The sequence below is a fragment of the Galleria mellonella genome, unplaced genomic scaffold (genome assembly GCF_026898425.1).
Source record: "Galleria mellonella isolate WM207_F2 unplaced genomic scaffold, CSIRO_AGI_GalMel_v1 utg132, whole genome shotgun sequence".
Taxonomy (NCBI): Eukaryota; Metazoa; Arthropoda; class Insecta; order Lepidoptera; family Pyralidae; genus Galleria; species Galleria mellonella.
Genome location: NW_026441989.1, coordinates 1,670,185 through 1,692,298, shown reverse-complemented (window position 1 = coordinate 1,692,298; position 22,114 = coordinate 1,670,185). Strand labels below are relative to the sequence as shown.

At 32.0% G+C, this 22,114-nt stretch overlaps 3 protein-coding genes across 3 annotated transcripts; 2 read left to right on the top strand and 1 right to left on the bottom strand.

Annotated features, from left to right (window-relative positions):
* The first annotated feature begins 1,530 nt into the window (after positions 1-1,530).
* LOC113518542 (uncharacterized) lies at positions 1,531-4,353 on the top strand. The gene is made up of 3 exons (XM_026903520.3): positions 1,531-1,609; positions 2,584-2,708; positions 4,024-4,353. The coding sequence occupies exons 1-3, from the start codon at positions 1,546-1,548 to the stop codon at positions 4,261-4,263; spliced, it is 429 nt and encodes a 142-aa protein (XP_026759321.2). The 5' UTR covers positions 1,531-1,545; the 3' UTR covers positions 4,264-4,353.
* Positions 4,354-4,500: 147 nt separating this feature from the next.
* Positions 4,501-15,451, top strand: LOC113518538 (uncharacterized). Its single transcript, XM_052903072.1, has 10 exons — positions 4,501-4,507; positions 5,114-5,242; positions 5,491-5,602; positions 6,008-6,151; positions 6,463-6,518; positions 6,589-6,678; positions 7,355-7,446; positions 8,745-9,030; positions 14,483-14,676; positions 15,035-15,451. Exons 1-10 carry the CDS (start codon positions 4,501-4,503, stop codon positions 15,257-15,259), a joined length of 1,335 nt encoding a protein of 444 aa, XP_052759032.1. The 3' UTR covers positions 15,260-15,451.
* Positions 15,452-15,761: 310 nt separating this feature from the next.
* Positions 15,762-20,267, bottom strand: LOC113518186 (proline-rich protein HaeIII subfamily 1-like). The gene is made up of 3 exons (XM_026902986.3): positions 20,182-20,267; positions 17,348-17,536; positions 15,762-16,633 (listed from the first exon to the last, which is right to left on the bottom strand). The coding sequence occupies exons 1-3, from the start codon at positions 20,185-20,187 to the stop codon at positions 15,863-15,865; spliced, it is 966 nt and encodes a 321-aa protein (XP_026758787.1). The 5' UTR covers positions 20,188-20,267; the 3' UTR covers positions 15,762-15,862.
* Positions 20,268-22,114: the final 1,847 nt, after the last annotated feature.

Below are 22,114 nucleotides of genomic sequence, written 5' to 3'. Positions count from 1 at the left end.
TACTGTATTTCCCTTGGGTAAGTACTTCATTAGTGTAAATTTTGTGTCGTCACTTGAAAATTGCTGCATTTTCTAGGGATTCTCGCTTAACCTCTATATAGAGTTAACCTGAGCATTTTGTATTCACATTTTTATTATTAATAATAATATTACACTTTTACATTTTTATTATGATAACACTATTACTTACTATGATATTACTATAATAATAAATACTCTAATTACAGTATATAGAGGAATTAAGAAGCAAAACTGTTAAAACAAATGTCTTAAATATCAAAATCGGCACAACAATATTACAAATTATACGTAGTACTCGTAAATATCCACTTGGGATAAATCGACTCGAGATACAAATTTATATATTACAAATTAAAATTACATATATTACAAAGATATATAAAATTTTTTTACTTCTAAAAACTATGAACATGAAAATGGTACTTTGTACTCTGAGCGTTATCTAATTACTTTATAAATTTTAATTAAATATTTTCCTTACAAGTAGACTATGCCTAAAATAAAGGTATTTACCCTTCTGCACTGCGAATTTTCACCGTGTAATTTTTTTGAACAATTTTCGATACATGCTCGTATATCTGAGAATATAAAGTTTAAAAAACATGCCCTAATTCTGTGACATTTAACTTACATTTATGATTTTAAACAACGTGTGGTCCCGGCATAGAATAGGCCATCCATTTTTTTCCCGTGAGTGTCGCAAGGGACGACTAAGTAAGGGCGAGCAACCCTCTTAAAACATCTCCAAAGCCTGACTGTATTTGCCAATCCGCCTGCCAAGCGTGGCAAAAAAGAACCCCCTAGGGGAAAGCTTATGTTCAGCAGTGGACAGTTAAAAGCTGATATGATGACAATGATGATATGTTTTTAAAACGATACTAAGTGCGCCATTTTTCAATGTTATAATTAATTCGATTAAAAAATCCCCAGATTACATGGATTTTTAAATTTTAATTATGAACTATTTTCTCTTATATAATAAAATTATGCATATAATACACACTTAGGGTACACATTTAATTAAATTTGTAGACATATTAATTAAAATAACACTTACTCTCCAACTCTAAAGACAAATACATCATAATTAATTCTCAAATATAAAATAATTGACAAAGATAAGCATTATTATTTATTTATTTGTTTATTTGTATATTTTATTAACCCTTTATTATTAACTTTCAATTTTTATCATTTCTCTCACATATTAAATAATAACTAAGCAGTCTATATTTATGTACAGATAGATAAAACAGTTGGAATGGCAAAACGTTTGTATTAATATACTCCTTCTAGAAATATATGATCTCTTTCCAATATTGACTGTTTTCATTTCATTTCACTATAATCACATTCGGAAAAAAATACGCCAAAAGAATTCATAGTACTTATAATACAGGTGGAAATAAATTAGAATAAAAAACTGGATTTAATGAGGATTGAACAGGTTTATTTTGTTTATATATCTTTGTTTTTGAAGTAATAATATGCAGTCCGTGGCGAGCAGTACCCGCAAACCAAGCAATGTACGCACAGAACAGTGCCAGAGTCGGACTAAAGACATTTGAAGATGAAAACTTGCCTAGAAGTAAGTACTTCATATTGATAAAGTCTACAAAATTATAGGTAGATAGTTAGAAAAGCTCTTAATTTTTTTTAAGTAAGGTACAAGTACATATGCCCATCTTGCTGATTATATACTTTTCTATATGTAAAAGACTTTTTACAATCGATTAAATATTTTATTACATAGTTATTTATCATAAACAAAAAGCAAATAGTTTTTTTTATAATACTAGATTAAATATACTTTTAAAGATATCTACCTGTTTTTCAGTTATTAGCATAAAATCATTTAATCGAGGCTAAATAATTTCTACTCTTATTACCTTCTACCATTTTATGCAGATAGTGAAATATACCTACGTAATTTTACAGCTTTCAAAATTTTTATCCATGGTACGATTTACATTGAATTTTAGAAATAAAAAATAAATATAGACTTTTAAGTTGCCATGTGGTCCTGGCATAGAATAGGCTACCCCTTCCTTTCCAGTGAGTGTCGTAAGAGGCGACTAACAGAGGGCGAGGGATGAGCAGTAATATCCCTCTTAAAACATATCCAAAACCTAATTGCGGTTACCAATCCGCCTGACAATTATGGCAATTACTGGCAAAATCCCCCAAGAGGGTATTATGATGATAGACTTTCAAACAAGTATACAAACAAAATGTATAGCATTTCTTGTGTTACTTTTAGTTACTTTCTAAAATGTTCATTAGACGAGTATAGCGTAAGTTACTGTTAAAACCTGAAAGTTGGTAGATACCTAATTTCTGAAAGAATAAATGTTGCTATCCGATGGATAAAACTGCTAGTAATTTTGATATATTTCCTTGATATGGCGCGCTAGAAAAGTGTGTGATCATCTACATGTGACGTACCTTTTATATTTATTTTAGTGTTATTTCTATTATTTATTAAAAAAAAATCTTTATAAAATATGCACAATACCATAAACACTAAACAAAGGTATACGTAAAAGGCAATATTTTTTACAGCTTACATTCATTCCATATATAAATTCGGTTGGTGTACACCAGACGCCATAGCACCACAATTTTTAAGAAAAACTGCTAACATAACATTTCCTACATGGCAATCAACACAAGTCAATTACATTTATGTAAGTAAACATTATGTACAAATCAGTTTGTGTTGTGCCTTCCTATTTTACCGTACGTAGAAAATGATCTGTGACTCTTTGATAGAACGGAACAAGGGTGCAATAACGTTACCGGATTGAGTACTTTTCTTGGCAATTTTGGCTAATAATTTGTCTCCTGGAGATGGAGAAAGTAAGCACGTAATCGAAGAATACAGTGGTAACTTGACACACTATAGTAAAAACGGACGAAAGTGGGGTACGATTGGGTAAAAATATAAGAAAAAGTATAATATTGGAGAAAGAAATAAAAAATAATATCCAGCAATGCTGAATGCTAGTGAGTTGACAACATACTATAATTTTAACAAATAGCTGTGTCAATAGTCACGCGAGACTCGTGCTTCGTGCTATTTTTCTGTGAAACAAATATTTTTTGCTTCATAAAAAAGAAACAGCAATACAAAACTAACACAACAAACCAGTTGTCGTTTAGGAAATATCAAGTTGTAAAATATTATAGATGTAATTTATTAGGTTTAATATATAGCAGAATTGTGTGTCTATAGGGAATTTAGTTCTTTAAATATGATTTTGCACCACAAAGAAAGACGGTAGCTTCTATCGTGACAAAATGAATATGAAGCCAACACAAATATAAAACAGTTTGTGTCAAATATAAAAATAATTATCAAAATCGGCTTAGAACTGGCATAAGAATAAATAGCTTATTGTTATGAAATTAACTAAGACATCATCTTACAATGACTGAATTGGAAATCAGCTCCTTTTAGTAGACACATCAAGTAATTATTGCGTTTTATTCAATCTTATTGCTTTATAAATTATGTATATGAATATGCATAGTATCTATATTATGATTATTATTTTTCTTATATTGAATTATTATTGAAAGACGGGCCTTTTTAGACAGAAAATCCTGTGACACTTTTTTTTTATACCACTGAGGTGGCAAAAAAACATACGGCCCACCTGATGGTAAGCGGTTACCGTAGCCTATGAACGCCTGCAATACCAAAGGTATTACGCGCGCGTTACCGACCCTGAAGAAACCTCTTTACCCCCCTTTTAAAGAATCCCATGTTGTAGTCTCTTAGGAAAACCTCGGCAGGGAGCTTATTTCATAACCTGAGTATTCGTGGGAGAAAACATCTCTGAAACCGCGTTGTACGCGACCATTTAGGCTGTAGGGTATGAGGGTGAACCCCCAGTCGATGGCGACTGCGACCTTTTCTTTTGTGCTCGCTTTTTATTGTATTGAAACAGAAAGAAATTAGTTGAATAATGTTTATGTATGATTTTTAATACATTCCAGCTGTTAGAAAATAAAAATACACAACGATTTCATTTGCAATGCATCATAATGAAATTTTTCGTGCCAAGGAAGTTCATGTTTAAACGTGGCCGTTTCCCTATGTACTACTGTCAAGGATATGCAATGGTGATGATTTTCAACAACGTTAATAAATTAGAGGTCCATGAATTTTACATACAATATGCACTGGATATGCCTACTAATATTGCATTTGAATTCTACCATCCAACACCATTATAATACAAGAAGAGGACAAGTCAATACACGACAAGATTATTGGTCCGATAAATTGCTACGAAACTTTCTATACAAAATAGAATATGATATTGCTACACAAGTACGACTTATCGTTCGAAAAATAAGTCATTTTTCGATCTATATGTATGGATTTTTAATGCTATCTATATTTAAAAAAATCTGTGTATTAAAATTAACTATATTATTTCTTTACTAATTGTTTTAATATAAAGCATTAAGATGCGATGTAAAAAATAACTGGATAGTATCCAATTATTTTATATAGTATCCATTGGATACTAAAAATATACGTAACTCACTTATGGTAAGTATTTATTGTTTACAAATAATTAGGTCTATCACTAACGATTTGTCAACAATCAGACATCGTATACAAAGATATCTGCATCATTCCACCTTCATTACTCAAATAACAAACATCCTTACCTTTTTGTATACAAAATTTACTCTTCAAAAGACAGTGCTTTCCTTTTTACATACAAAATGGACGTTCCTCTATTTCTTCTGATTTTTACTTTCCGTTTGTATTTTAAATTTTTCAATCATTAAAATTGAAAGTGTTAATATGTACATTTAGTTACAGATAATTTAAAACTTGAAAAACTTTACTTATTGTGTTTAAATACTTGTTATATATTGTATAAATAAATATTTTCCAATTAAAAATAATTTCACAACCTAACACTTTTATTTTTATGACTCCTTTCGTGTATTAAATATGACATAGATGTTAATAGATTACTAAATTATACATGCATGTTTTTTTCTTATAACATCCACCAACCTTTTTACATTATACTATTTTCATTTCATACTCCATCCACACCAACAGTTATTAACAGTTCTGTGACTGTTTTACGCGACTTTGCTATTTGCCATGACGATTTCACATTAAAACCACCTGATGGAATTTTGAAGGAGCATACTTTCACCTGGTTGGGTTTCGTTCAATACATCCATGGTTAGTATATTTAATAATAGACAAGTATTTTTTACCATTTGTGATGTATGTGGGTACACCTAGATTTTTATAATAATTATATTTGGCGGGTAACCGCTTTTGTCTACAAATAGAAGTGATCCGATCCAGGTGTGTTTTATTTCTCTCCATCATATTAATACCTTGAGACGGTAAATAACTATCAAATAGCAAATTGGCGACGAGGATGGGATTACTAAATAATATGTATTCATGACCATACATTTTAGTTACGACAGGGTTACCACATCACAGCAAAGCACCGCGTGTCGTCCTTATTCAGAAGCAATTTGTGATAGGAACAGCTACGGACTTGTTGCATTTGCCAAAAAATTATAAACTGTAAGTATTATGTTTCTTAGATCTTTTGATATTATGTACAAAAGTTACTGCATGGGTACCTCCGTTCCACTCTCGTTTCTGGCGTAAAGCAGCTGTTCTTGACTGTTTCGATTTAAAGAGTGGAAACACTATACATCATCAAATTCCTTTTAGACTCTTTAACATTAATCGTCGCTTTAGAAGACACGTAAAACCATCGTCTTGAAGAAAAAATTCAACATCAGCGAGAATCACCTCCATGTTTAAGTCTTTCTATTACTACTCTACTAACACACTATCGCTTTTCTATACTATATAAAGGCGCTTTTATACTACTTTTATTATTCAACAATGTTTAAATAAATAAAAATACCAAATAAAATAGGAAATTTACCCTGTCTCTACACGGCATTTTACCAATTACAGTGGTAGCGTTATATTTGGTGATTATGAACGTGACGAAAAAAATTGTGGCATTTCAAAACAGCAGACAAAAATTGGTATACAGTGCCCCCGAGCGTATATTGAAATGCCGTTACTGGACATCACTCCTCATCCAGAATTCTCCAGGTTTGCTACTAAATTCCTAGAATAGGAAACTGTAATTTCTAATTATTACTCGAAGACTATGTTCTAAAAATTTTCTTCCTATAATATATTATGTCGTCTAACTCAAAAAACACTACAATTAAAATTATTAAATGAATTTTTATTTTTAATAAAAATACTCAAATTCAAATTCTCCTATGCAACTGTTTCTATATTCTTCTAAAAGAATTATTTATTTATATTATTAGAATTTTTTATTATTACGACCTAGTCTACTTAATTCAAGTAACAAAAAGTACCTTATTTGATTTTATTTATTTGTTTATTTTCAGATTCGGCGTAGGAAATAGTTTAGCACTTGTTAAACTTATACGACCTATGAAATCCTGTATGTAAACAAATATATAATAAATAAATAATATATAAGCATTTCATTTAATTACCTATTACATTTTCAGATTACATGATACCAATTTGTTTACCTTCTATAACAGAAAGGCAAAGACAAAAGAAAAATAAAATTGTTTTCATGGTTGACTACATAAGCAGTAAGTACATAAGTACATACTTAATTTTGTACTGTTGATGAGGATTTGTTGGAGTTTGGAATTTATCTTTATAAATTCTAATTCATTTACATTTTCTGATAAACTTCTTGTTCACAATTCTTCTGTTAATTACTACAAATATTTTACCTTATAAAGATGATTTAAATTTGTATTTATCCAAACTTTATTCTATTTCTTATCTTTTACTTTTAAAATTCAATTTTGATACTGATATATAATCACGTGCAATCTAATGATTTTAAATAACAAGGATTTAAAATCACTCAGTGTATTGTGTAGTGTAGTGTGGCTTTCCAAATACAAGTATCTAGATCAATATTTATCATAAAAAAGAGCCATTTTCTTCCAAAATTTCATGAAAATTGCAAAAAGTTCTTTACAAGAACACGTTTATATAATTACTACCCTACAGTGTTACCGTCGTCTTTGCACACGAGGGGTTCGTACTCGTATTTCCCTTTTAAATTGAAATTTTTAAAAATCCTTGCTTGGTGGATGCTTAAGCTATTATTTTATAATTTATATTCTAAATTTTTATACTTAATATCTTTATGTTGATAGTCAGCTAAGGCAAACAATTTTATAAGTATAAAAACTAATTATTTAACAGTTTTAAATTGTTGTGTGTGCTGTAAAGTTCTATCAAACTTTACAGCCGTACCGAGAGATTTTGATTCGGAAAAAATGGGCAAGAAGACTTTGAAATTGTACACTCACAAGGACTGCAAAAGACATCGCATGAAAACAGTGAGTTATCCATTATTTTATTTTACTAACTTGGAGTTCATGTAATAAATAATAAACATTAAGCAAATATGTAGATATTCTTATGAAATAATTATAATTAGTTGAAACTCGGCCGAGGTTATTTAAAACAATAAGAAAGAAAGATTTATGCAGAGATAACTGGGCAGCATCCCACAGTGTTAGCGTCAAGAGTTTAAAGTTGGAAATTATAGTACTCTTTGTCCAACCGCCTTCGAATAGAGAATAATGTGTTTTCGAATGTATGTATGTATAGAAATATTTATAAGTGTTTATGTATGTAAATCGGGCCGGTTCTTTGGTACAACATACAGGCTAAATGGCTTATTGGATTGCGATAAAAAATGTGGGAGTGCTATTTATTTAATTTATATGTAGATTCTATTGTTATGTGGATAGTATACACGACAACAGTACATATAAATTAAATATGGCGGCCATAAACTGTATAAAAATTATTTTACATTCGGAATATTTGTGAGTTTATGACGCCCACTTGTTATTAGAATCAAATTAAATAACAAATTTTCTCTATAATATAAAAACCAAATAATTTACCCAACAAAACATGTTAAACGCCTTACTGTTTTAAAATGGATTATCATTCATGTAATAGTAACCCTGCTTGCGTTATCGGTCTACACCGGTGAAATATCAATAACGGGTAATAGGTGAGGATGAAAAGAGGTCAGTTAGCCATTCGTGATGAATCTATCAGAAATCAACTACGTTGATATCCAGGCGAACCGCGTGGAAGGCGATCTGACATATTGCTAATAATGTGATTGTCCCCATTACAAAAAATCTAGTTGCCTCATTTTTTGTAGCTTAAAATGTTACTATCAAATAGAATGAGACTATTATTATTATTCCTATTACTGATAAATATTAACAGAGAACTCTAAAAAAGGACGAGCAAAGAAGGTTATGGAAAGGTTGCAATGTTACAGGTTTTTCTGCCTGAAAAAACCCGTCTTTCAATAATAATAATAAATACCATTAAATAGAATGAGACTAATTAATTATGTGTATTTTTAATGGATTATAATGGAATGGTAACCCCGCCTATGATATCGGTATACACTAGCGAGGTACCAGTGATGGATGATAAATGAGAATAAAGCAGGTCAGTTGGCCCATCGTGACGAATTCAACAATAACCACGATAGTTTCCAGGGGGACCCGCGTGGAGGTCGACCTGACAGGGTATATTACTAGAAATGGGGTTGCTAATCCCTATTACTAACAATTCCTTTTCCCCCCAATTCTATGTATTGCAGAGGCTGGGCAGTGAAGGTGTAACGCACGTACTATGCAGCTCTGGTTGTGGCGTTCGCCCCGGGGCTCCCATCGTGAGCCAAACAGTCGACGGGGCCTTTGAACTGATTGGCATCGCCGCTGGTGGTGGTGTTTGTTCCCGTCGGTCTATGCGACGTCGCCTCAACAGAGAGCCTCCTTTATACATCGACGTATACCCATACTCCGCTTGGATCGTCAACGTTGTCACAGCTCACCAATTACCACAACCTTATCCCCATAACTTCATGTTGCTCGAAGGAGGTTCTAGTGAGTTTTTTTTTTTATTTATTATTATGTGATTTTGCATGCCAAATGATCTGGTGACTTGATTGTGGGAAAGTGATGTCCATTATTTTCTATATATGGACATGGACATCATTGTATGCTTATGATCGCCCCGTATGTTATTTTTAAAAACAAATGTCAACCTACAAGATGAAAAGTAAACGAAAATTTTGTCCAATAAACTTCTTCCAATTCATAGATAAAAAAATCGATAAAAAAAGATCATACTCAAATAAATGTAGTAGCACTTACTAGAGATACATTAGAATTTACTAGTACTATGTATCATAACTTTTTTAGTTATACTTTTTGTCTATTTAATTTGAAATTGAAATTATCTATCTAAATACTTTAATGAACAAGTCTACCGTACCTTAAAAACTATGGTATTTTCTACTACTTATTTTGTGCAAAATTTTACCCACAACTTCGGCCACGTGACTAGGTAATGTTGATTAAACGAGATAAAACATGTATACCAATTTTCATAGGGAACTGTTAACGTGACGAATAAATTCACTTTCACTCTATTAAAGATTAATTATTACATAAAATTATGCAAACTAATACTAAAAGTATATATAGTTATTGAACCTATTAAAAACGAGGCAAACACACAATTCTTGATGTTTATGTTAGTGATATGTGTCCTAGGATATGACAAAAATACTTCAATATCTGATTGTTTGATATTACAAAATCTCTTTGAAAATATTTTAACACGCCTGATGTTCAATGATAGGCACAATGTTTCATTTACAATCCTCAAAAACACATTACTGCCACAATAGGTGCGCAATATGTTTAATTTCATTTGTTGGTAATTTCACAATTTAAAAAGGACAATGGTCTATTATTTTGATGAAAAAAAACCACAATACGCCATAAAGAACAGAATAAAGCAACAACTTTGTTGTTATTGTAATTATAAATGCTTGCATTCTTGCCTTTATGTGATATGCAAGTAGAGATGGGCAATCCACCTGGGTGGGTTTAAAGTCTGGTGGGTAAAAACCGGGTGTTTTGGGTTTATTGGGTTTAAACCCCATAAACACCCAAATTTTTGGGTGTTTATGATTTTGTACTTCATCATCGTCATCTCATGTCCACTATACTGACATAGACAATATTATTTGCAGCCTACAGAATAAAAAACTTTTAATTTGATTTTGAGTTTATTAAGAAAGAGATTAAAGTAAAATGTAAAACTACAGTAAATCACTGTCAGATTCAGAGTTATTACAAGCGATGAATTGTATAGGTTCGATAGGCTCTATTTCGTCTAAACTGTTATGTTCATTTACTTGCTCAATGAAAGCTTCTAAGGTATTTTCTTCATTAAACTGAATGTCCTCGCATTCAGCTTTATGTTTAAGATTCCAGTTATAACAAATGAATGAAATTTTTTCAGTTCTTTCAGTTGTAAGTCGATTTCTTTTGTTATTATGTATGTAGCCTTGGATACTAAAGGAACGCTCAGTGGCTGCCGAAGTACAGGGAGCTGATAGAATACGAATCGCTACTTTGCTTAACTCAGTGGAACCACAAATACCTTTCCACCATATTAGGGGCTCAATGCTATCTAATGAGCTCCATACAAATCCTCTGGCCCAAAAGTTTTCTTTAGCTTTATAACACGCCAAATCTGCCATTACATTTGACAAACTTAAGTGTTGGCTTAAATTGTAGATAAACTCCATACCCTTAAGTTCTTCCTCTTGAGTAAGTTCGACTCCTAGAGTCCTGGGGTCTAGAATATATGCTGCAAAATGTATTGGCCTCATTGCCATATTGCATCTTGAAGATACTGATGTTAGAATCTGCTGTTTGCTTTCTTCGCTCAATGTCGAAATCTCATTTAATGCAAAACGTATCTTAGCTTGTACATCTCTAAATGTAATGTATGTGCGATGCAAACGATTCTGGTCGCTCTCTAAGTAAAATATGCTTTCAGTGACTGGTTCCAAAATACTTATACATTCCCCTGTCTTCGTCCAGAAATCATCACTTAGAATTAAATCTTTAATATCTCTTGAAATTACCACATCTTCTCTAACTGTTAATATTTGCAAAGCTATCTTATTTGCTTTCAAACTTTTTAACGAAGTAACATGACTTCCCCATCTTGTAGCACAAGGCAATTTTAGTGTTTGTGTAGAATCTTCACCCTGCCTTGATTTTATCAACAAGGAACTTAATCGTTGACTCCTTTTAACAGTTTTTATTATATTTATGGCTTGCATAATAAACACAGTTACTTCTTGTACAAATATCTTTTAAGGATATGTGCACAGCAACCGAGAGGAACAACATGTGGATATTTGAGTTTTGTTAATTCGAATGCCTTTTGTATATTTCTAGCGTTATCGCCAATAAGTACAAGAAACTTATTTGCTCCATACACTTTCATTACTTTTTCAACTTCTTGGCTAAGGTATTCACTAGTGTGAGGATTACTTTCTGTATTCAAACTTTTAACGTATGCAGGTTGAGGTTTTGATATAAGAAAGTTTATTATTCCTTCATTTCTTAAATTAGACCAGCCATCGCACTGAAGGTGTAAGTAACTACAAGCATTTAGTTCCTCATTTAACTCAAAACGCATTTCTCTATATATTTTATCTAAGTATTTTGTCGCTAAAGCTTTACGTGAAGGTATTTTAAATTTTGGTTGCAATTTTTCGAAAAATTGTATCCATAAAGGATGTTGCACCATCGATAATGGCGTCCCTGTTACAAATATAGCTGCTAATTCTGTTTTTATATGATCATCGGTGTCTTGAAACTCAGCATTTATTGTAGTGTTAGCAGACGACGAGGGGCTTATAAAAGAATCATTTGTCTCTATCTCTGACAGTCCAGACATTTTGGTTTTGGACGAGCTATCTTTTATAAGTTTCATAGAGTCTTTTAATGTTTCTGGAGATTTTGGACAAGTGATAAGATGTTGAAGCATTTTGGCAGCATTACTGAATTTGTAGACCTTATTACAAAGCTTGCAAGAAAAAGACTTGTTTGGTAAAGTACGGTAGTGCTCCCATATGCGTAAATCTTTAGGTCTCCCCATTGAACCTAAAAAAATGAACGATGATTAGTTGGTCTGACGAAAATTCAACAATAGAGTGCCTATTTTTTTACAATGATTATTTCTTGTTATTTACAATAAATTTATTAAAAAAATAATAAAATAAATACAAAAAACCTTTGTAAAATTACATCTCCTCGGAGGATTAAACGCAGACGATAGTTTATTATCGTATTGTTCTGTATTTTTCTCAGCAACTTCTTTAATTCGATTAGGTACTTACGCATATTATGTTAAAAATAAATATCTAGTACACATCTTAGGCTATCCACCATTATTATCCAATGACGACTCTCAGCTAACTATGCACTATCATCCAAAATAAACGTGTATGGAAAATTTTATCCCAGTCGGTTGAGGATTGAGGATAATTGCATCAACATACGAACATACCTACATACTTTTATTTACATAACGCAAGCTAAATAAAAGCTTGTAATAATACATCTAATTTTAAGTTAAAATTGTTAAGTGATCATGATATAATTGTATCATTCAAAAATCCACTTACCTTTAATTATTTCTTGTTAAGTATAAATATTATTTCAAATCTTTTAATATGCACTTTTTACTGCTTTTCCTACCTAACACGTTACCAGGAAGTCACGTTACCAGAGTCAGAGTAATAGTGAACACGTTTGACAGTGATTGTCGTCGCCTCATATTCAGCGTCGACGAATAAATCCCCAGTCATAATGTATTGCATGCGTGGCGGTCTTACTTCAAATCCATAAACAAAGAGAGAATTACAGAACTCGATAATAGATGGCGCTGTTTTTGTTTGAAGAAAGTTTGAAAATACATAGAATTTCATCAATGACTTCCACAAAGAACAACATTTCTGTTTTTTCTAAGTCCGTATCTCTTCCGTATATTTCATAAGATATAAGCTTGGGCTACATTGTTATGCAACGTGATTTTGTCGCTGTCTTGCTAGCAGGGTTGACAGATATACGATTTAAATCGTACTCATACTATTATTTGTCTATTTTTTAATGTACGATCGTAAAGATTATGATCGTAATTCGCACAAAAACATACGACTTTTTGGTTACCTGGCAACATTTTTATTATGAAACGAACATGCTCACATCATCAGTCACATGCAACAATTTATTGGGGATTTCCCCTTCACATCTGGCAGTCCTGCTTGCTAGAATATAGGTAAGTCAGCCACAGTTACTGACGATCGATATTTAAAGGGTATTGTTTTTGTGCTAAATATTTCATAAAAACGTTATTTAATACTTTGTGGATTATTAATTTAGTTGATAATCACTGGAAGTAAAATGGATGCTAATTTGAGAGATCAAGATCTTCGTATAAAACAGTTAATAAAAGAAAATCTACGTAAGTACTCTTTTTATACCTAGGTAGGTAAGGTATAATAAACACAAAAGGTACTTAGATCGCGTGTGTTCGAAGCATTTATTCTAATAAATTTAATTTAAAATTGTAGAAAGAAAAAAATGTCTGCCAAGCCGTAGCCGAAGCCGATCTCCAAATATATTTGGCGATAGTGAGACCCAGTGTCCAGATGATTTACCCAGCGTCGTCGCAACAAAGAAAAAAACGAGGATAAAGTAAAAGAAAATTTACTGAAAGAAGAAACAAACTGTTCTAAATGCTTAATTTATGGAGAAGAGGATAAAAGAAATGAGTATTTCGGACTGTTAGTGGCTCAAGAATTTAAATATATACGGCCATGTGTGCGAACGAGGTGTTATGAAGAAATTTTAAAGTATCTACGGGAAGAAAAAGGCCAACATGTTGATCAACTGCAACATGAAAACACTGAAAATTAATTACTTTCATTTTATTATATATAGATTTTTAAAATTTCCTGAAATATTATTAGTTAACGTTTTATTTAATATTGTAGAATTGATCAATACAATTTATAATAATTTATTGGTATTACTTACATATTTTCAAAAAAATACGTAAAAACCTATTTTTTTGGGTGATTATGGGAGTTTATGGGTGTTTATTGGGTTTTTACCAAAGCACCGGGTTTAAACCCGGTGCTTTGCCCATCTGTATATGCAAGTCGTTCATACATCTTATGATTTCTTTTGTTATGTTTGATTTTTTTTTGGTATTGGTATTGATCTAAATTCAAAACGTGACTCATCTTTTTATATCCATTTCATCATCATCATATCAGTCATTAACTGTCCATTGCTGAACATGGGCCATCTCCATAAGTGGGGTTTTCCCCGTAGTTACCATGCTACCATAATTTGTTCGCCGTGAATTCACTGGCGAATTCAACTATGGCTTAATTTCAAGGAATTCCTTAACAATCAGTTGTGTAATAATAATCTGTATGTATAATTATAATTTCAGGTGTAAGCATCCAAAAAGGATCAAATTACTTAAGGAGAAGAAGAGCGCAGAAGTCAGGATGGCGTGCTCGTACTTTCGTAACAGGTAATCATTGCTTCAAGAGTCAGAAGAAACAACGTTCCGCTTCCTTTTTCTATTCAGAGAATTTTGAAGTAAATGCCGATCCGCCTGCTAAGCTAAATGTAGTTATTAAGGTAATTAATTAATTCATATACTACTCACCTCACTTATGTATAAATAAGGTGCACCAATCTTTTCTTTATTAATTTTTTTTTGTTTCATCAATCTACAAAACACGTCTGTGACCATTATTATTGCGTAGATTCGTCTGCATGAATTAAAATAACAAGATACTTTTGTTCTCTCAAGATATAGTAAAATTTCATTCAAATCCATTTAGCCAATTAAACGTTACTCAATAAAATCTTTACAATCTGCTGTCTACTCTAACAATGTATTTCCCTATTATTCATTATGCGTATTTTTGGAAAGAAATTTATAATATTTATTATATTTATGATACTAAAAAAATTATTGAATATTTTTTTACAGATTTCAGCTGGGATCGAGTGTACCATCGTATGCGCTCGGTTGTTGATGCCAAATCGAATGGCAACACCTGTGATAGATGGCGTCGGAGGCTATAATATTACTATTGTATTCTATACAGAATGGTTTCCTTATAAGTTTTACTTTTCTGTGGGTCTCAGCGGCAAAAACACAACAGAGAGAGACAAAATGGATTGGATTCCAGAACGTAAAGAAGGATTCTGGTGATGTTTGTATATAAAAATTACTTGTTTCGCCCGTTCCTGTATAAATAAACTAAATGAAAAAGTAAAATTTAATATCAATTTCATTAAGTATATCATATTTGATGATTGAAATACGTCGTATTATTTCGTATATGAAATACTTTTATCTTTTACATATATGTGGTATGTAGATATGTAAATGTGCTTCAAAGAAAATATTCGAAGCATGTTTTTACTAATACCAATTTATACGTAATCTTTTAACAGTTTATACATGTACTAGCATTTACCCACGACTTCGACCGCGTAACCAAGATGTTTATTAATCGGAAAAAAGTAGCCTATATTCTTCTTCATCCCATAGAGTACATGTACCTATACCAAGTTTCATAGTGATTGGTTAAGCCGTTAAGGCGCTTTAAGATAACAAACAAACTCACTTTTACATTTATAATATTAGGATGAAAAAAGAAATCGTGAAAAACAAAAACGTGGAATATCTATGCAAATAATAACGTTATGAATTTGTACAAAACCTTTATTGCATGCAATACGGTCTGCGAAATTATCTTCAGGAACATTTAAGAGTACTAATATAAAATTAATCTAATTTTATTTACAATTATCACGCAGACTCTACTGATATTGTGTCTTCATCATTCAAACCCTGGTCGTTATTATCCGCTGATGGAAAACTCGATGGCGGTGATTGAGAAGGTGGCTGCGAGAAAATAGGATTTACGGGGGCCGTTGGAGGTGTTCCCTGGGGGATCTGAGGTGCCTGTGGACCAGATCCTTGTTGGAAATTTTGCTGTGAACTGTTGTTTGTATCATCGGAAACCTGAGGTGGCTGTGGGGATGAACCAGAATCTCCATTTCCTAGAGGAACTCCAGGGAATGTTTGCGTTCCACCAGGTACCTGTGGTATTTGAGGGAAACCGGGGAACGTGCTCGCAGGTGGTAGCTGAGGTTCTGCAGGTTTGTTTTCTGCTGCTGGTTGTGTTTCTGTTTGTTGTCTGTCTGGGGGGAATTCTGCTGAATCAACCACTGTCGTATCAGAATCCACATCTTGTTGTCCTGTAGGGAAATCTGCTACAGGCTGGCCTGGTACGGTGGGTGGTGCAATAGGCGATATTGGAATGGGTCCTGATGGAGGGTATAAGATACTGCCTGGAGGATAAAACGGACCACCAGCAGGAAATATTGGAGCACCGCTAGGGAAGTATGATCCTCCTCCTGGGAAAAATGGACTGCCACCCGAAAATATTGGTGCGCTCTGTGGATATAAGCCAGCACCTCCTAAAGGATAGTAAGTCGGTTGGAATGGATTAAAAGGACTCACTTGTGGTTGGAAAGCAAATTGCGATTCTAATCCTGGATAGCCAGAAATGGGTATCTGCAAATGAAAATAAAAACGTTATGTAGATTGATTGTACTTGTGATAAATATGACTAAATTCATATAATGAATTATCAGAGAGAGACTGTACAAAAATCGTTTGCTTGGTTACCTCTGTCCTATTCGTATTTCTACCGTGAAACAGTTGTGTTTGCATGGCTGTGATTTCGATTTGAAGGGTAGTGAATTTACAGGATACAGAGGAATAACGCCTTCGTTCTCAGGAATGGCAACGTACGAGGGATATCATGGGCGAAACAGTATACTCTGTTATATCCAGGGCACTGCTCATATTTATAGTTGTCGATTACCACTTTCCGTCAGGTGGGCCGTCAGCTTGTTTGCTGTTCTAAGTTATATAAAAAAAATAAACTAATATTCTATCTAACTGATAATTCTATTTAAATATGCGTAGCAATAATACTTATAAAGGTTGTATATTTTATTAGAATGGTGTTATTAATGAGACAAGTTCTTTTTTTATAAACTTGAAATAATAAATATTTACAACGCTGACTCAAGAATGTAAAACTCAATATTGTAGTTTATTTCAATGGAACTTAATAAAAATGTAAACAAATGAAAAATTTACCCCACTTTAAGAGAGTCGGTTGATGCTCAGTAATAGTACAAAGCAAAAATCGATGTATTACATATTTCTATTACTAATATTTCAAGATCGTCAAAATAAATAAAAATAAGGATAACTTACAGCATTAATGAACTGCCTTGTTGAGAAAGCGGAGATCTTTGTTTTAGCTGGAATTGACGTTACTATCTGTGTTCCCGGTATGACCCTTGTGACACTTTGCCGCGACGTCGCTTGGTTCCCGGCATCCGACCAGGACGGGCCTCCAGCCGCTTTGCCGGCCACGGCACAGAATAACCACACCAACAATACCTATGTACCGAATAAAATAAATGACAAATTTTAATAAATTTACATATTACAATAAAATTTAAACATCTCTACGTGAACCTTCAATTTCTAAAATAGCTTTCCACTTTTATGTATAATAAAATATATGTATGTCCTTGTCAGGATGACCTCACCCTCTCTCTGTTTTAAAATATAAGCGTTCTAAAAAAGAATGCACATCGCTCAATACATACATAAACATTTGCGCGTATACAAAGTTATGAGTTTGTATAATAATAACTACTAGACATTTTTAAAATAGGTTTACAATTTACCTATATTTTGTAAATTTAATTCAATATCTTATGACAAGATTGATGAATGTGGAAGAAGCAAAGAGGTTTGTTTGAATCCATTTGACGTTCCATTGTTTCTGCCTAAATGGGAGACTGATATTGATGATTTTAATGATATTATTATTTTAGTTTTCCAAGAAAAAAATCTAATTGATGACACTCCGATCATTAGAAATAAATATTGACAAACTAATAAATTTTGTACTATTTTTATTTGCCTGCCTGATGATTATCTTTTTCGTATTCTTATATTGAATGAGTATATTGTTACTACGTAACGTAATATGTATAGTACTCATACAATACCTTCAGTTACAACTCATCGCGTTAATAAAAATTATTAATCTAGCCATTTTAGTAATCATCATTCGATCGGCTTAGATCTGAAATTGACACTAGATACAAAAAATAATTGCCGCTTTCTTAAAATAATTTTATTTTGATCTTTCGAATTTTGTAGCGTTTTTTATCAACATCTTAAATTAAATTTACACACCCTTTATAATGGTCATACTATCATAAGTATCTATTACGTACTAACTTATTAAATAATAAATAGATTACTGAAACCTAGGACATCAGTTTCAATTTAAATATCAAGTGCTATACGAGATTTATATAGAAATTTATTTATTAAATTAAAATTTTAATATATAAATGACATTTTATAATTATTGAATGTTGTTCTCCATATATATACGTAATATTTTACTCCAAAAAAATTACAACGACTTCGTTATTTTAACATGAGACTAACACACGAGAGAACTATCGATAACATGAAATATTATCAATATATATAAAAAAAATATTATTAACGCACGACCGAAACCGCTGAATGTAGAATCTTGAGAAGCTTCTTTATATAGCATAAATGAATTATAAGAAAGAAACTTTGAAAATTCAACCTTAGGGGTTTTTTTTAAAATTATTTTAAGGGCTTTTACCTTCTTCAGGTATATCAGTCCTATTGTACCCTGAACTGATTTCTCGGTTGAATTGAATAAGGGTTGAAGCAAAACTTCCAAAATCCATTCATGCCAAGTCGCGGACAAAAGCTGGTAGATTAGTTTATTGGCAAATATATCACATAACATATACACACAAAAAATATTGATGAATATAAAAGCCCCTAATTTTTGTCACTTAATTAAAACATGGCGGCAGAATATAAATCTTCATCATTATAATAATTTACATATTTTTAGAAAGAATCTGCAACTTTCAAATATAATAGTTTTCATATTTAAACTCTTAAAAACGAATAGATGTTTGTATTTTAACTACTAATAGTATAAATTATACACAATGGCCAGATCTTTTGATTCGATTCAAAGACGAGTTATCACAGGACCCAGATTCAGAAACGGTATGGATCCTTTGAGATTGAATAAAGATTTTATTTGGGGAAAGTTCTGATGCACCTTATATCGCTTGTACGAACTATGTTCCCAATTATTTAAGGCATATACCTACAGCCATACTCTACCATTTTATCATCCATCTCCACATTGTGGAACACAGCACTGTTTCAGGGGAATTTCCTTTTATAAACACTAGACTCTCGACCAATATTTTACGAAGACACTAGAGCGGTGTTTCCCAACGTGGGGCCCACGCCCTACAGGAGGGCAATTTGATAGTTAAGGGGGGGGGGGCACTAAAAAATGGACTCAAAGCGATTTTAACCCTCTTTCTCTGGGCCATTTAAATGCAATGCTACGAGTAGATATCGATGCCAAATGTAACAAAAAAAGTAAATTAAAAAAATTGCTGTTAATATTTATTAGGTATAAATTCGTTTGACGTTACTAAAAATATCAACTGGGCGGTTAGAGTCATCAAGTAAACTTTGTCGGAAAAAATATATATGGGTGCATAAAATTTTTAGAAATGTTCCAGTGGGGCATGGCACAAAAAAAGTTGGGAAACACTGCACTAGAGCATAAAATTCTTTAAACAGGTTCTTTAATATACAGAGTAGTGTAAGCGATGCCTGCAGTATCACAAGCGTCCATAAGTCACAATAACCGCTTTCCATCAGGCGTACCGTAAGCATGATTGCCAACATCATTGTATGATTGAAATAAAAATAAACACACAGCCTTAGAGACTTCGCAAATTATAACAAGCCAATTGCAGTCCATTATTGGACACTTCCAAATCACATAAATATAAAGCACGTGGTTAAACACAAAACCGTATTAATTGAATTCCGTAAACACATACACAAATAAAAAAAAAAAAAACAATAACTATAAAAAAAGTCACTGATGTCGATTATCATTATTATAATTAATTTACATAATCATGGCTAGTATATTGTCGTACCTTCATTTCGGCACTGGGGACCCGATATCACTATAATACGCGCGGAGCTCATCTGACGCGACTCTTATATACTAAAATGTACCCCGCCTACGACCACAGAAAGAAAGTAACTAGATATGGCCCGATCGAATTTGTATGCAATCTTACAATGTTCTTGTAAATTATTACACAATATTTAACACAAATATTTGGTTACTAGTACTACAAGTGTAATAGAAGATTTTGTTTCTTTAATAAAATTAAATAAAGTTTAATCTTCAATTAGAAGAAGGCACGACACAGGTATCATGATGATAAAAATATATTCATGGTACAAAAGTTACCACCTTCCATCAGGTAGACTATCAGCTTGCCATTACAATTTGCACATAAAAAAATTATAGTTAGATCCCCACTAATCCTTAATTTCGGTAACATTATAAATATTAAAGCTTCTTTGTCTACCTTATAGCGCCTTAATGGCTTAACCAAACACTATGAAATTTGGTACACATGTACTATATGGAATGAAGAAGGACATAAATTACATTAGATATTTTTTATCCGAATTAATATACATATCCTAATAACGCACACGAAATAACGGCTAAAAATAGCAATATATTATATAATATTTTTACAATTTCACATTACGTCGTATATTTTATTTAAAACGCAATCTATAAGTTGTTTAAAAAAATCTCAGGTAAAAAAAAATTAATTGAACCGATCTAGTTTATCTTTATGAAGATTCCACATTACAAGTTTATAGGTAGACACGATTATAAATTTCAAGATCATTTAAAATGGTGCACACATATTAAGTCTCGACTCGAACCAATTATTATTTTAGTACAGATAATTTTTATTATCCGATAATTATAAATCTCAACCATTTACGAACATTACATTACAAGCGTGTTTCGCTCCTATAATGAAATTGATCTAAGATATTTTTGTAGCAATCCTATTACCATATATTATTAACTAGATCATATACTTATAGATGGAGCAGCGAGTGTCAAAATACGTCCCAAATAATGGTCTTATTTTTTTTAACTATGCAAAGTGCACTTTTTTTTAGTATTTCAAGTAATAAGTGTAATTTATTCCCTATACATGCAAATCCCTAAATCCACCTGCCAAGCATGGCAACTACTGGCAAAACCCCCCAAGGGGGAGGCTTATGTTCAGCAGTGGACAGTTGAGGGCTGGTATAATGATAATGATACATGCAAATTGCGAAGTCTACCCGTCTACCAGTCTATGATACAAATTCACTCACACAAGAATAAAAAAGTTAAATTGTGTTTAACTAAGTGTTTGTAAAGAGACTCTATCTAGAAATTATTATAGATTAATAATATCTAGATAGAGTATATTATAATAATTAAAAATTTTCGATGTAGAATTAATTAAAAAAAATATAAATATAATAATTTATTGCAGTTATAGGTATAAATTATTAATGAGTTATAAATTCGAGGTACAGTAATGTTTTACCGTCGACTCTTTTATGACACTATGATAATTATAACGAAATTAATTATAATAATGAAAAAGTAACTTTATTTAGATACATAAATATTATCATTAAATTTTATACTTATAATAACAAAGTAAAGCCACTATTAAATACTAATTATTCCGTATATGCCTCATAAAATATACGTTAAAAATTATCAATCTATTTAATAATGTTACAACTTCTAAGTATGGGCCCATAACAATTAAATACATCATATGTCTAGTTTGTACCGCCGCTTATAGGTATGGATATTATCATATAATCATTATCATCATCATGTTAGCCGTTCACTGCCCACTCCTGAAAATAGGCCTCCTGCATAGACTGTCATAAGAAATACCATCTACAGCCATTAACTACCTGCAATGCATTTGAGGCCGTCGCTTTATCTAGTTGGGGGTCGTTCTAGACTGCGTTTTCCTGTAC

Coding starts and splice junctions, on each gene's coding strand:
- LOC113518542 (XM_026903520.3), top strand. CDS start 1,546: ATGTACGCACAGAACAGTGCCAGAGTCGGACTAAAGACATTTGAAGAT. Junction 1,610..2,583: donor AGATGAAAACTTGCCTAGAA/GTAAGTACTTCA, acceptor TATTTTTTACAG/CTTACATTCATTCCATATAT. Junction 2,709..4,023: donor CACAAGTCAATTACATTTAT/GTAAGTAAACAT, acceptor AATACATTCCAG/CTGTTAGAAAATAAAAATAC.
- LOC113518538 (XM_052903072.1), top strand. Junction 6,519..6,588: donor TATACGACCTATGAAATCCT/GTATGTAAACAA, acceptor TTACATTTTCAG/ATTACATGATACCAATTTGT. Junction 7,447..8,744: donor AAAGACATCGCATGAAAACA/GTGAGTTATCCA, acceptor TATGTATTGCAG/AGGCTGGGCAGTGAAGGTGT.
- LOC113518186 (XM_026902986.3), bottom strand. Junction 16,634..17,347: donor CAAGGCAGTTCATTAATGCT/GTAAGTTATCCT, acceptor TTTCATTTGCAG/ATACCCATTTCTGGCTATCC.